General features: G+C 45.1%; 1 protein-coding gene across 1 annotated transcript in view; it reads right to left on the bottom strand.

Moving 5' to 3' along the window:
• The window catches only part of LOC137649748 (dymeclin-like), a 130,422-nt gene that overhangs the window by 98,179 nt on the left and 16,713 nt on the right, over positions 1-15,530 (bottom strand). The window contains exons 2-4 of the mRNA XM_068382696.1: positions 15,245-15,456; positions 4,833-4,979; positions 4,511-4,641 (exon numbers count right to left, since the gene is read on the bottom strand). Coding sequence (XP_068238797.1) covers positions 4,511-4,641; positions 4,833-4,979; positions 15,245-15,384 — 418 coding nt within the window. The 5' untranslated portion in view covers positions 15,385-15,456. The remainder of the gene's footprint in view (positions 1-4,510; positions 4,642-4,832; positions 4,980-15,244; positions 15,457-15,530) is intronic.

Raw genomic sequence — 15,530 nt, 5'->3', positions numbered from 1 at the left:
GTTACCTGTGAAAAAAAAAAAAAAAAAAAAAGTTATCAATTACAATTCATGCTCCATTGCACAAAATACACTATTCAGGGAATAAGTCACCTTCCTGGTAAGATAATTCCTCGAAAGGGAGCTGAACTATTATAAACTTTAATTCTGTAATGAACAAACACACGGCAGTGTTGAGAACCTGGCAAAAGACAACCATCTTACGGCGGAGGCAGTTGGATACGATGTCAACAGCACTAAAATTACCCGTATCTAACAACGTATATTTCTATTTATACATATATGCACTCAAATATATGTAAGATAAATGAAAACACACAAGAAAACCAAACATCAAGGCCAGTATGTCCGTCCTCTACCAAGCCAAAAAGTAAAGTGGTTACTCAGCCAAGAGGTGTGAGTGAGCGGGGTAGCCAGTCTACCCCACCCCGCACCCACTAACTAGCGGATGGGGTAGTTATCCCTCACTAAAATTATCATGGCTCGTCTTTCAGCTGAGCCGAAAGTAATACCCAATTATAAACAGTGAAGGTTTATATATGTGTCGGAACAAATAAACAATATTTTAACAATATTTAGCACGCTACAAAGTGCCTAACCTACCACACTACAGGGTATTTTGAAAGACAACCACAATGTTTCATTTATCTAAATAATCTTAAAATCTTTTCTACTACTATCGCTAGTTGATTTTTCTTGTCAAACAGGTACTGGATGCCAAATAGCTTGAAATTCTTTCAGCAGCTGCCTAGGTTTTAGGTTTGACTCATGAGAAATACCCTTTCATACCCCTGGCCTAGATGTGAAATAATCAAGATGCTATTAGCTTCTGGTTTTGAAAATTTTTCACAAAAACTGCTGTCAGGCATTACAGGGGTACTTATATTTAAACAACCCTCAACGAACTGCCTAAAACAATACAATAAAGTACAAACAAAGTGAATAAATAACATTTAACCCGAGGAAAAATTTCAAATCTTGAAAGGGTTCACACTTAAAACCATATTGCAAAAATACATACTTTCAATTAGAATAGCGCCAACGTATCCCTGCATGTCCTAAGAGGCGACTAAAAGTGATGGGACAAGGGGGTTGGGAACCCCCTCTCCTGTATTATAAGCCTGTTAGACATCAAAGAGGTGGAGCTGGGGGGGGGGAGTGAATGCTCCCCGCACTCTAGTTTTGGGGTGTTTAAATGTGCGTGGGTGTAGTATGATAGAGAGTAAAAGATATGAGATTGGAAGTATGTTTAGGAATAGAAGGATGAATATATTGGCTTTGTGTGAGACAAAGATAAAAGGGAAAGGTGAAGTGATGTTTGGTGAAATGTCTGGTACTGTCTGGGATTGAAAGGGGAGGAGCAAGAGAAGGTGTAGCTTTATTGCTGAGTGAATGGATGACAGATAAAGTAGTGGAATGGAAGGATATATCATCTAGGTTAATGTGGGTAAGGGTTAGGATGGGTAGGGAATGTTGGGTTTTTGTCAGAGTGTATGGGCCAGGTTGTGAGAAAAGTGAAGAAGAGCAGAATGAGTTCTGGAATGAATTAACTAGGTGTGTAGAAGGACTGGGTAGAAGGAATTATGTAGTTGTCATGGGTGACTTAAATGCTAGAGTGGGCGCGGGAGAGGTAGAAGGTGTCATTGGGAAGTATGGCGTACCAGGTGAAAATGAGAGTGGTGAGAGACTGGTAGATATGTGTGTTGAGCAAGAGATGGTGACATGTTCTAGCTTTTTCAAAAAGAAAGATAAAAACAAGTATACATGTGTTGATGACTAAAAGAATGTTTGGAAGATTGAAAGACGTGCACGTGTCTAGGGGTATGGCTAACGGTATGTCTGATCATTTTTTGGTGGAAGGAAAATTAGTTGTAGCAAAAGAGTGGGGGAATAGAGTAGGTGGATGTATAAGGGAGCTAGTGAATGTTGAAGAGCTAATAAAACCAGGGGTAAAAAGTAAATATCAAAAGAAAGTTGAAAATGGCATATGACAAAGTGAAAGTAAGAGAAACTGGTAATTTAGAGGAGGGGTGGAAGTTAGTAAAAGAAAATTTTGTTGGAATTGCAAGTGATGTGTGTGGCAAGAAGTTTGTTGGAGGCAGCATGAGGAAGGGCAGTGAATGGTGGAATGAAGGAGTAAAGGTAAAAGTGGAAGAGAAAAAGAGGGCTTTTGAAGAATGACTGCAGAGTAACAGTGTAGAGAAGTATGAAAGATATAGAGAGAAGAATGTGGAAGTAAAGCGCAAGGTAAGTGAGGCAAAGAGGGCAGCTAACCTGAGGTGGGGTCAGGGATTTGGTCATTCATATGAAGAGAATAAGAAGTTTTGGAAAGAAGTGAAGAGAGTAAGGCTGGTTCAAGAATTGAAGACAGTGAAAGATGGAAATGGAAGGTTGTTGAAAGGAGAGGAGACAAGGAAAAGGTGGGCGGAATATTTTGAAAGTTTACTGAATTTTGAGGATAATAGGGAGGCAGATATAATTGCTGTTGCAGGTGTTGAGTTGCTGGTGATGGGAGATGAGAATGACAGAGAGATTGCAATAGAGGAAGTGAGGAGAGCACTAGATGAAACGAGAGTAGAAAAAGCATGGATGGTGTGGGAGCCGAGATGTTGAAGGAAGGGGGTGTGACTGTACTTGAATGGTTGATGAGATTGCTTAATGTGTGTTTTGTGTTGTCAATGGTACCAGTAGATTGGGTTTGTGCGTGTATTGTACCACTATATAAGGCTAAGGGAGATGTACATGAGTGTTGTAATTCAAGGGGTATTAGTTTGTTGAGTGTAGTTGGAAAAGTGTATGGTAAAGTACCGATTAATAGGATTAAGGATAAAACAGAGAATGCAATTGTAGAAGTACAGGGTGGTTTTAGAAGAGGTAGGGGTTGTATGAATCAGATTTTTACAGTTAGGCAGATATGAGAGAAATATTTAGCAAAAGGTAAGTAGGTGTATGTTGCATTTATGGATCAGGAGAAAGCGTATGATACAGTTGATAGGGAAGCAATGTGGAATGTGATGAGGTTATATGGAGTTGGTGGAAGGTTGTTGCAAACAGTGAAAAGTTTCTACAAAGGTAGTAAAGCATGTGTTAGGATAGGAAATGAAGTGAGCGATTGATTTCCGGTGAGAGTGGAGCTGAGACAGGGATGTGTGATGTCGCCGTGGTTGTTTAACTTGTATGTTGATGGAGTGGTGAGAGAGGTGGATGCTCGAGTTCTTGGACGAGGATTGAAACTGGTAGACGAGAATGACCATGAATGGGAGGTAAATCAGTTGTTGTTTGCGTATGATAATATACTGGTTGCAGACGCGGAAGAGAAGCTTGGCCGCCGATTAGTGACAGAATTTGGAAGGGTGTGAGAGAGGGATGTTGAGAGTTAATGTGGGTAAGAGTTAAGGTTATGAGATGTACGAGAAGGGAAAGTGGTGCGAGGTTGAATGTCATGTTGAATGGAGAGTTACTTAAGGTGGATCAGTTTAAGTACTTGGGAAGCAGATGTACGTCAGAGAGGGAATGAAGGATGCAAAGTGTTGGGGGCAGTTAATTGAGTAGTAAAAAATAGAGGGTTGGGCATGAATGTAAAGAGAGTTCTGTATGAGAAAGTGATTGTACTGTATGGATCGGAGTTGTGGGGAATGAAAGTGACGGGAGACAAAATTGAATGTGTTGGAGATGAAATGTCTAAGGAGTATGGCTGGTGTATCTCGAGTAGATAGGGTTAGGAACGAAGTAATGAGGGTGAGAACAGATGTAAGAAATGAGTTAGCAGATAGAGTGGATATGAATGTGTTGAGGTGGTTTGGCCATATTGAGAAAATGGAAAATGGCTGTCTGCTAAAGAAGGTGATGAATGCAAGAGTTGATGGAAAAGTACAAGAGGAAGGCCAAGGTTTGGGTGGATGGATAGAGTGAAGGAAGCTCTGGGTGATAGGAGGATAGATGTGAGAGGCAAGCGAGCATGCTAGAAATAGGAATGAATGGCAAGCGATTGTGACGCAGTTCCGGTAGGCCCTGCTGCTTCCTCCGGTGCCTTGGATGACCGCGGAGGTAGCAGCATTAGGGGATTCAGTGTTGTGAAGCTTCATCTGTAGTGGATAATGGGGGAGGGTGGGCTGTGGCACCCCAGCAGTACCAGCCGAACTCGGTTGAGTCCCTTGTCAGGCTGGGAGGAACGTAGAGAGGAGTGTCCCCTTTTCTGTTCATTTGTTTCATGTTGGCTAGCCCCCAAAATTGGGGGAAGTGCCTTGCTATATGTATGTGTGTACATACTCTCATTATTAGTAAGACTTCTGTAAACCATATTTTTCAAATTTACTGAAACAAGATTGATAGTTTACAAACTGTGAGCATCCACACTCTCTTCTCGTCATTATTTTTTCCATATTTTCTATCTATTGCTCCTTCTATTTTTTTATTATTTCCTCATTTTCTCCTTGATTTATTTTCTACAAACACTGTACAGTACTGTATGTAAGTTTTATTACTATAATATAATCTCATTTTTTGCACTTACTTTCATTAGATGAAGCTGGTCCGGTTTGTAAAACTTCAATAACATCACTTTCTGGTAAATGTTGTAGTAGTAACTTGCAAACACAACGAATAATGAAGAGTGCATTGTATGCTTGCCAAGTAAATACATTGCTGAAACAGACAAAAATTTAATTTCTTCCCAGATATGAAAAATAAATCTTCAATGGATAGCATTATTCAAAACATTAATGGCTTAAAGAGCCAAATATGTAATAGTGTAAAAACAGTACTTTAAACAATAAAGTATACATAAATATGAATTACTTTACATAATTTCACTTTATAATGTGTAAAATACTTACTTTTCACACTGAGTTGATGCTTTTAATTCTGTGGCTCTAGAAAGGAAGACATGAATTAGCGAGGCCACATTCCCACTTGTTGCATAATTTTTAACAAGCTCTTCATAGAGATTAGTTAACGATTCCTCAAGAAGGCGATAGTCTGAGCTGCAAATAAAGAAAAGTATTTTACTATAACTTTATTTTACAATTTTCTCAAAATAACAAATTTGGAAATAATTTGTATTTTTCCAAACATACAAACCTGGAGCTATTTAAAGGGTATTACTTTAAGCAATGCTGAAAACTAGCCAAGACAATTTTATTGAGGGATAACTACCCCCTTCCCCTAGTTAGCGGATGGGGGGTGGGGTAGACCAGCTACCCCACTCACTCACACCCGTTGGCTGGGTAATCACTTTTGCTTTCTGGCAGGACTTCTAGGGGGACAGGGTGGCGGGCCAATTTGTATAAATAGCTCCAGGTTTGTTTGTTGGGAAAAATACAAATTATTTCCAAATCTGTTATTTGTTCGGACACAGATACAAACCTTTTGCTATTTATAGGGTAACTTACTTTTAGGAGGGAGGAAGTCCTACCAACTGGCCTTGGCTATACCCAGAGTTCTCTCTAATTGATCTATGATCTAATTAGTATGAACCCTACCCTCACTAAAATCAAAGTACAGTAGTTACAAGGTAACACACTGATAGTGGCCAGCAAAAGCTTGTGAGAGAGAGACTAGAGTCTTGTCTTTACGTAGGAACTTGAAGATAAGCACGAGTTCTAAGACATACCCAATACCTTCCCTCAAGAGGTATTGGTGAAGTAACAAAGTACATACCAATACTCAGGATGCACAAGGGAAATGAATCTTACCTGCAGATGGGTGAGGTCAGCTATGCTGCAGTCTTGCAGCGCTGTTTCCCCAGGGAGGGGAGAAGGTGAAAGGAAGAGGGGAGCCAGACATTCTTCTCCTTCACCCCAGACTAACCCAGGTAACCTCAGCCCTCAACCCTCTGCTACGTGTCCACCAAGGAGCTTGGAGCAGCAGATCACTTGTTGTGCGGCCACCACAGGACCAATGGAAAAGGTTTCCATGCTCCTGTGGGTTACATCTTTCAGGTAGTATGCGGTGAAGGTCGTCTGATGCTTCCACACGCCCGCTTGCATTACCTGTGCCACAGAAAAATTCTTCTTGAATCCCAGGGATGTTGCAATACCCGACGTCATGAGCTCTGGGTCGATTGGACGGAGAAGGGTCTGGATAGTGAGTGTATTCAATTACTTTCCTTATCCAAGGGGAAATAGTATTCCTCATGACCCTCCTCTTGACCTTCTCGGGCTAACGAAAAGCGCTTGCACACGGGGGCGAGCTGTTGTTGTTCTTTTCAAGTAACACCTCAGACTCCTTACTGGACATAATAACCATTGGTCTAGATCTTTGGTTGCAGAACGAAGACTCTCTATCCGGAATGGGATTTTGAAACTTAGCTACGAACTCAGGGATGTAGTTGAGGATTACTTCCCCCCATCTCGCTGACTCTCTTGGCCGAAGCCAGCGCGAGCAGGAACACAGTCTTCCACGTGAGGTGGCAATTGGAGGCCTGGTGTAATGGTTCATACGGGGGGGGGGGGGGGGGGGGGGGCTTCAGAGACCCGAGGACCTGAACCGTGGGTCACGTCTTACAGGTAGTGAGCATTGAATGTTGTTTGACGTTTCCACACACCAGTTTGCAACACCTGAGTCGCTGAGTAGTTTCTTTTGAAGGCCAGGGACGTGGTTATACCCCTGACACAACGAGCTTTAGATTGACATATTGGTGGAGGATCGGGATTTAGGGCAAGGTTAATGACCCTGCGAATCCATGCAGAGATGCTGTTCTTCGTGATCCTCCTCTTGTATTTGCCCGTGCTGATGAAGAGTGAGAGCTGTCTGCGCCAAGCTGCTGCTGTTCTCTTGAGGTAGTGCCTCAAACACATTACTGAGCATAGTAACAGATGATCAAGGTCATCTGTAACAGAGCGAAGACTCGTTATCCAGAAGGAGTTGAATCTAGGATCCGAAATCCCTAGATTCTGAGTCTTGGTAACAAACTCAGGGACGAAGCCGAACGTTACCTCTCCCCATCCCCTTGAATGGGCGATGTCGTATGAGAGACCATGAAGTTCGCTAACTCATTTGGCTGAGGCCAAGACGAGAAGGAATATAGTCTTCCAAGTTAGGTGGCAGTCTGTTGCCTTGCGTAATGCTTTGTATAAATGGCCCTTTAAAGACTGAAGAACAAGAACCACTTTCCAAGGGGAGGTCTCACTTCTGACTGAGGACAGGCAAGTTCATAACTCCGTATGAGTAGAGAAAGTTCTAGTGATGAAGAAATGGCCATTCTTTTCAGTTTAAAGGCAAAACTGAAGGCTGAGTGCTAGCCTTTAACCGCTGAAACGAGGTACATTTCTTACCTCGACTATTGCTGGAACAGTGGCATTGAGTGGAGGGATAACCCTTACATGACACCAACCACAGAAGACATTCCACTTCGCCTGGTAGACTGAGGCAGAAGATTTCCGAAGGTATCCAGACGTCCTCTTCGCAACCTGTTACGAAAATCCTCTCTGCATGAGGAGATGCTGGATACTCTCCTGGTGTGAAGATGTAGCATAACTACTCTCTGGTGGAAAATGTTGGCATGTGGTTGTCTTTGTAAATCGTGTCGTGGAGGACATTCTCTCAGCAGGTCCGTCAGGAGTAGCGGGAGGTTCGAGAACCACTCTGCATGATGGCATAGCTAAGAGGGTCATTGAAAGATTGACCGATGTTCTGGCTTTCTTGAGTACTCTTCTCATCAGACAGAACGGTGGGAAGGCGTATACGTCTATGTTCTCCCACTGCTGTTGGAATGCATCTTACCAGAGAGCCTAGGGGTCTCGCACTGAGGCGTAGCAGTACAGCGGGAGCCTGAAGTCAGGCCGTTGAGAACGGGTCCACAGTCGGTGAGCCCCACAAAGTCAGGACTTTGTTGGCTACTAGATAATCCAAAGACCATTCGGAACCCAGTATCTACGATGACGTGCTCAGATTGTCAGTGAGCACATTCCTCTTGCCGGGAATGAAGAGAACTGATAGTGAGACAGAGAGGACTCCTGCCCATCTCAGTATCTCTACTGCTAGATGGGATAGGGAGTGCAAAAAAGTACTTCTTGCTTTTTTATGTAAGCCACTACCGTGGTGTTGTCGATCATCTCCACCACTTAGTGACCAGCCAGGAACTGGTGGAACTTTCAAAGGGGCAGGTATACGACCTTCATCTATAGGAGACTTATGTGAAGGTACTTCAGACCAGAAGCCTGAGGCCGTGTGATGCAGCACGTGGGCTCCCCACCCTTCTTTTGATGCATCCGAAAACAGCATCAAATCGGATGGATGAAGGTTAACACCCTTCAGCAGATTCTTGTCTGCCAACCTCCATCCAAGGTACATCCTTTTCTCTAGTCCCATAGGGATTAGAGTATCTGGTGAATCTACGGCCTGATTCCAAGTGGACTTCAGTAACCACTGAAGGGATCGTATCCTGAGGCGACCGTTGGGACCCAGACAGACCAAGAATGGTAGGTGTTCGAGGAGACATAGCCACATCTGGGCAGGGAGTTCTTCTTGTCTGAGGAAAGGTCTCGCGAGCTATCTCAGCCTCACAATCCTGTCATCTGATGGGAAGGCTTTGTGTAGTTTGGTGTCTAGAATCATGCCCAGGTATACCAGTCTTTGGGTGGGAAGCAGGGATGACTTCTCGAGGTTTACCACGATCCCCAGATCTGGGCAAAGCCTCAGAGGTTTGTCTCAGTGCTGAAGAAGGGTTGTCACCGAATCTACTAGGATCAACCGTCATCCAGATAACAGAGAAGATAGATGCCAATCCTATGGGCCCAAGATAACACGAGGGCGAACACTCGTGAAAATATGAAGTATTGTGGAAAGACCGAAGCACAGCACCTTGAACTGGTATATATTGTTGTAGATGATGAACCATAGATACTTCCTTGAAGATGGATGGACTGGGATCTGGAAGCATGAGTCCTTTAGATCCAGTGTACACACGAAGTCCTGTGTTCTTAGAGGTTGTTTGACTGTGTCTGCCATCTCATTGCTAAACGAAGTCTGTTTGATAAACTTGTTCAAAGCCAAGAGGTCGATGACTGGTCTCCAGCCTCCAAGTGCCTTTTTCTCAAGAAAGTCGTCTGAAGAAGCATGGGAACCCATCGAGGACCTCCTTTAGAGCGCCCTCCTCCAACATACAGTGATACCTCTACATACAATCTTAATTCGTTCCAGAAACTACTTCATATGTTAAAACGATCGTATGTTGGAGCAAATATTCCCATAAGAATACATGGTAATTGATTTAATTCGTTCCTCAGCCTAAAAACCCATAATAAATCCTTAATAAATGGCTACACATAATTACAAGTGACATTAATACAATACCTGTATAATAAATACATATTACAAACCAAAAAAAAGAATAATAATGAAATAATAAATAAAAAAACGGGTTGTAATGTAACACTTTACCTTAGCGACAGGCCAGCGCAGGTGTAGGGACTTCTACGCAGGAGGAGACGGAAGATCAGCGAGGAGGTAGGGACGGCGACTTTGTACGATAACTTATACTAACTTACACTACTACGTGAACTTTAACTTAGCTTCAAAGGCAAATTCCTTTCCTGAAGATACTTCTTGACAACAGGGCCGAAAACTACGTTTACCCATTCCACAAAGATATGCCTAGTAACCCAAGCCTTAGAATTAGAACGCCATACAACATGTAGCAGGTCTTTATCAATTCTATGTGCTTTAAATGCCCTAGGGTTTTCGGAATAGTAAACTAACAGAGGCTTAATTTTGCAGTCCCCGCTGGCGTTGGCACAAAGTGCAAGAGTCAACCGATCCTTCATTGGCTTATGTCCAGGCATTTTCTTCTCTTCGGCGGTAATGTACGTTCGACTAGGCATCTTTTTCCAAAACAGACCGGTTTCATCACAGTTGAACACCTGCTGCTCTACGTAGCCTTCCTCCGCCACGATGCTTTCGAACTTTTTAACAAAGTCTTTAGCAGCCTTAGTGTCCGAACTCGAAGCTTCTCCATGACGAACAACTGAATGAATCCCGGTCCGTTTCCTAATTTTCTCGAACCAACCTCGAGACGCCTTGAATTCCTCCGTCGTAGGATCGGCTGAACTCTCCCCCGCGTCACCCCCAGAGCCCGCCGCCTTCAAGTCAATGTAGATAGCGCTGGCCTTCTAACAAATGATCGTTTCGGTGATCGTATCGCCAACAATCTCCTTGTCTTTGATCCATATTAACAAAAGTCGTTCCATCTCTTCAAGGGTAGGGATACGACGTTTAGAAATAATCGTGATCCCCTTCGAAGGTTTCACTGATTTAATGGCTGACTTCTGTTTTATGATCGTCGAAATCGTAGACATATTCCGGCCATATTGTTTAGCGAGATCGCTAACACGTACACCTCGCTCATGCTTTTCTATTATTTCTTGCTTTAATTCTAATGAAAGCATAGACTTCCTCTTTTTCTCACCACTGCTACTACTTCCTGAACCGAAACTAAGCTTTTTAGGACCCATGATTACGGAACACAGAAAACAACACGTGAAAAGGCAAGATAAAAAACTGTTAAAACTGAGCGAATAGAGGACAACCACACGATGCGCACGAGATGAGAGGACTGATCAAGGTGACGCTCGATTGGCGTCCCTCCGATGTGCTGCCGTCTAGCGGCGTCAACAACAAACTACGCTGCACGCTTTTGAGAAAATTCCATGGGTAAGCGTATTGTTTACGTCGTATGTTGGAGCAACACTTTGTATGTTGAGACAGAAATTTGGTCGAATTTTACTTCGTATGTTGGAAAATTCGTATGTTGGGACAATCGTATGTAGAGGTTCCACTGTAGTTTATAAAGGTCATATCTGTTTTGTTGTTGTTACTGTTTTTAGAATAATTTATTGTGAATTTTTTCTTATCGTTTATTTCCTAATTTCCTTTCCTCACTGAGCTATTTTTCCCTGTTGGAGCCCCTGGGCTTATAGCATCTTGCTTTTCCAGCTACGGTTGTAGCTTGGCTAGTAATAATAATAATAATTGTCTGGACTTCAGCCCAAAAGGGCCTGCCCCTCTGCTGGTTCCATTGCAAAGGAGCTCACAAGCACTGGATTCCTTGTCAGTGGAGGGAGAGATGAAATGTACGGCACGCAATACCCCGAGCGAATCCCCCTACTGGTGGACAAGCAGGGGGATCAGCTATCCTAGCACTTTCGGCTTCTTCCGCCACCTTTGTGCCTTTCTGGTCCTTGACAGGAAAGGGTTTCTCAGACACCATCTTTTCTTTTGTTGCCACCTAGCTGGTAGAGGGTTTTGATTGGCTGGGCTATTGAGGAACTGGTGGTCTATAGGGCTGTGATGTCAGAGCTCTATGTAGGAGGGAGTCCTGGTGGGATTTTTTTCCAGCCTGTACGATGTCCTTTGGCTCGAACCACAAGGAACCCTCTAGAAAGGAGTTCCGGAGCCTGGCAATCTAGGCATTAGGGACCTGTTGTTGAAATATCTCAGCCACCGCATCCCTCCATTTTAAGATGGTATTGGCCCATAGGTTCACAATCTGGTGGACCAGAAACTCAAAGGTGCGAGTGCCTCAGAGAAGGAAGTTCTCCATAGCCTTCCTGGTACTTTCCTTAGAGAAACCTTCGGTCAGTACTAGGATTTCCACAGATCCTAACCAAAGATCCAGCCACGAAGTCGCCTGCATGGCGTACTTAGCAACCTTCTCCTGCTTCAAAATCTCCAATGCCGAGAATATGATTTGATAAGAAGAGCCGCTCAAGTGAGACTCCCTCAATCAGATCCTTGAGAGCGGTGGAGTAGTAACGTTAAACATGCTTCGTCCAGGACCTCACAGTACCTCCTCTGGTGAACACCCGAAGGTGGGAGGAGTTTAGTGGATGATCTTGAACGATACGACCCAAAGTAGTCGGCAAGCTGGGAGGCGATCTCAACCCCCGGGACCAAGACAGAGCCACATTGGACTTCGGGGGCTTCTGGGTGCCCAAGACAGTCCAGGACCATATCCTTGCCTTCCTGAGGAGCCATGCTCTAACTCCCTCTAATCACTGACTGAAATTGGGCTAGCAGTAATGTCGGCATCGTCCCAGGGTATGTCGTGGTCAATACCTGGAAGGCTGATTAAGCTCCTAACCCCCTCTGTGCGTCTTTGTGTCCTAGAAGGCTTCGGAGATGTATTGGAATCCTTTGACTCCCTTTTAGGGGGCAAAAAGGTTTCCAAGACCGAAGGTCTGGGTGGGATGATCTTCTTGGCGGGGAGAGGACTAGGAACCTCTACAGGATCTGCAGAAAAAGTCCTCTATGAGAGCTTTTTCCAGCAGGAATGATTGGGGAGAGTCCCAAAATGACTCTTCCCTGTGAACACCTCCCACATGGGAAGAGGAGGCAACACTGGGTAGAGGCAGAGATGGCTTCTCGGGGATGACCTCTAACCTGGAAGCTCTCGTAGGCCTCAGCTTGACTCTGGACAATGGTAACTTGTCAGGAACCCCTCTCTTCCTCTTCAGGGGAAACGCAGCCATAGTTTGTTGCCTTGAGTCGGACAAAATGATGGAGGAGGCTCGATACTGGACCCGAAGGTCTGGGCTACGGCCCTGACTAAGTCGCTGAACTACGGCTGTTTGCTTATGGATGCGCTAGGCGACAGTTCCCCAAACGGGAAAGAGGCCAACGGATCTTTTCGAGGAGTCTTCATCCCCGATGAAGAAGGGAGCAATGACATAGGTTCCTTCCTCGGTGCTGGAATCTTTGGGATCTTGAAACACTGAAGCTTGCCCTCTTCCTCCTTACCCGGCGGTCGCGCTGTCATGCGTTTGCTGGGAGGGGAATGGGGCGACTATGAACGGCGGGACTTGGAAAGGGTCTTACCTTCCTTCTGCTTGGTAGGATGATGATAGTTGGCGGTCCTCTCTTGCTTGAGGATGGTTACTCACCTTAATGGTTAACCACTGGGTGGTCAGTGGTTGCTGAACAACCACTGGATGCTGTGCTAGAGAGCCTAGTGGTCACTGACGAGCTGCCTAAGGCTGGTGTGTCATTGATGGCTGTCGGCGAGTCAGTGAGCGATAACGCGTTGACTAGCATTGCAGCAAAACCGCACAAACAACTGCCGCAGCCTCATGAGAGGGCTGGCGATGAACCGACAACTGTTGAGGTGGCGATTTGCCCATCTTCGGGAAGTGATGCAATTGACACACAGACGAACGAGGCTTACAAGAAGCCGCGGAAACGCTATAGTCAGCAGCAGTGCGAGAATGGTCTGCAGTGCGGTGAGTCGGCAATTGGTGGCAATGTGGAGATTGGCGAGCGGGCGGTTCACGAGGTGGATGATTCATTGATTGATGGTTTTCTGGCCTCCTGATATCTAAGGTCACTGATGCCGATGGTGGATCTGATGAGTGGGCGAACATTTGGCAAGTGCTTGACAGTTTGGCAAACGCTTGGCAAGTGCTTGACGCTTGGGTGAACGCTGTCGAACAGGCGATTGAAGGTCCTAACGCTGGTAAGCAGGGGATCTGCGAGTTGGCGGTTGAGCTGGCGATTGACAAGCCGGCAATTGACGATTTGTTGGCTAGACAGGTGATTGACGTAACCTGGACAGGCGATTAAAGAGTTGCAGGTCAGCGGGAGTCTGGAAGTCGAACCTGACGAGATGGAGAGCGCTGTATGAGAACTTGGCAAGCAGGTGAACGGCTTGTAAATGGTTGGCGAACATTTGCTGGACGCTCAGGCGTCAAGATGTGACCCTCGGAAGGGAGCACATACTCCGGAGGTGATCCCGAACGATCCATTGCAGGAGGAGAACGAACCACAGTTTGCTGAAGAGAAGACAAGTCTGTAGAGCCAGGCGAGGGTTGGGAACCAGAAGAGGCTGGCTGAGCAGATTCCTTCGAAGATGAGAGCTGCGGAGAAGAAGAACCAAAACGACGTCTCTTGACCGAAGGTGAAGGGGCACCCTGAAGGAGGACGACCAGCGGAGGACGACCACGGCGAGGTCTCCTGCCCCAACAATGTCCTTCAGCAACTGGTGGATCAGCTAGCTGACCGTCAGCAGGCCTCCAAAGAGGAGTCTCTATGATTGCCCCTTCACGTGAACCAGAAAAGGGAACACTCGCAAGAGAGACGAGCCTTGGAATTAGTTCTCCCACCAAAAGGATGTTCATCAGAGGGCGAGGTACAGTCCTCAGCGGCAGCAGAGGAGGAAGCAGAAGAAGTCGCAATAGGGTCAGAAGGCAGGACACCAGACCCCACCATATTGACCAAGGACAAGGGGTAGACATCTGGAGCTAAAGATCGCCGCATTTCAGCACCACAGTAAAGTAACTGCAGCAGGGCTTCCTTGGAAGCAGGACCGGGCAACCCAAAAGAAGGCCAAACCTGTAAAAGTGGAGAAAGAGACATGCTTCCCTTGGGGGGAGAGCAGAGGCCACCTCACTAGGGGAGACAACACTGTCTCTTGAGGACCGAGGTTGACTGGGGGATAAACTGTCTACGTTACTAATCGACGGTTTCCCGAAGGAAGCTGTTCGGAGCCTCGAAGGAAGGTTAGGAAGCGGAAGAAGTAGTCTTGTGTTTCTTCAGCTTCAAAGAAACCTTTGAAGGAGAAGATCCCACTCAGATTTCTTCTTTCGCCGACGCCCGTACCTTTCCCAGTGGGAGGCAGACCACTCCAGGCATTCATCACACTTATTCGATTGGTCACATCATTGGCCCCTACACATAGGGCAAAGGCGGTGGGGATCGGCGTCGACCGTGGACATGAAGGTGCCGCAGGTGTAGCCCTACGAAAATGGGCATGTACGCATGGGCAGTAGAACTCAGGGTGGACGCACGCACGCACATACACACACTGGAAAAAGAAAAAGACAAAACAGATTAATGGCAGTCCAAAACAATGAAGAGGAGAAAGAGCAGTAACAACCATTCTCCATTTCAGCCAAAACCAAAGTGAAGCACAGTCACAGGTGTGTGAGTGAGAGGGGTAGCTAGCTATACCCCTACAGCCCCGGCTAACTAGTGGGATGGGTAGTTAACCCGCGCTAGAATTCTAATGGATCGTCCTTTCAGCTTCGCTGAAAGTAATACCCCTATAGAAAGCGTTGCTTTGTATTTCAGTTACAGAACAATTAAATATTCTTTTGCATTTCATAATAAAATTCTCCTGAGCTGAAAATACCTGCACATGAAATGCATTTAGCATCAGTATTATGTATCAAAATGCATCTCTAGTAGCCTTGAAAATGTTCACATCAAAAAGACTTGATTGTTGTAGCAATAAAAAATGGGTTACCATCTAACATACCTTGTGTTTGGTATAGAAAAGGTAAATGACAGGACTTGATTCCAGAATGGGTCATTGGGTGTGATGATCTCAGGGCTGACAAACCGCTGAAGGTATTCATTAGAGGACAGCCCACTAATACTACTGCTGCCAGCCCCCATTTTACAGATCCTTTTCTAGTATCCTATGCTGTGCACTATCTATTCTTGAAATCACATGTTTCACCAAGGTATCTGTAAAAAGAATAAAAATATTTAAAAGGATAGCTGATATACTTGTTGCTTGAAATGACAAATTCGTTGATAAT

Source organism: Palaemon carinicauda, chromosome 11 (genome assembly GCF_036898095.1).
Source record: "Palaemon carinicauda isolate YSFRI2023 chromosome 11, ASM3689809v2, whole genome shotgun sequence".
Classification (NCBI taxonomy): Eukaryota; Metazoa; Arthropoda; class Malacostraca; order Decapoda; family Palaemonidae; genus Palaemon; species Palaemon carinicauda.
The sequence above is the reverse complement of the archived record's forward strand: the minus strand, read 5'-3'. Positions and strand labels throughout refer to the sequence as shown.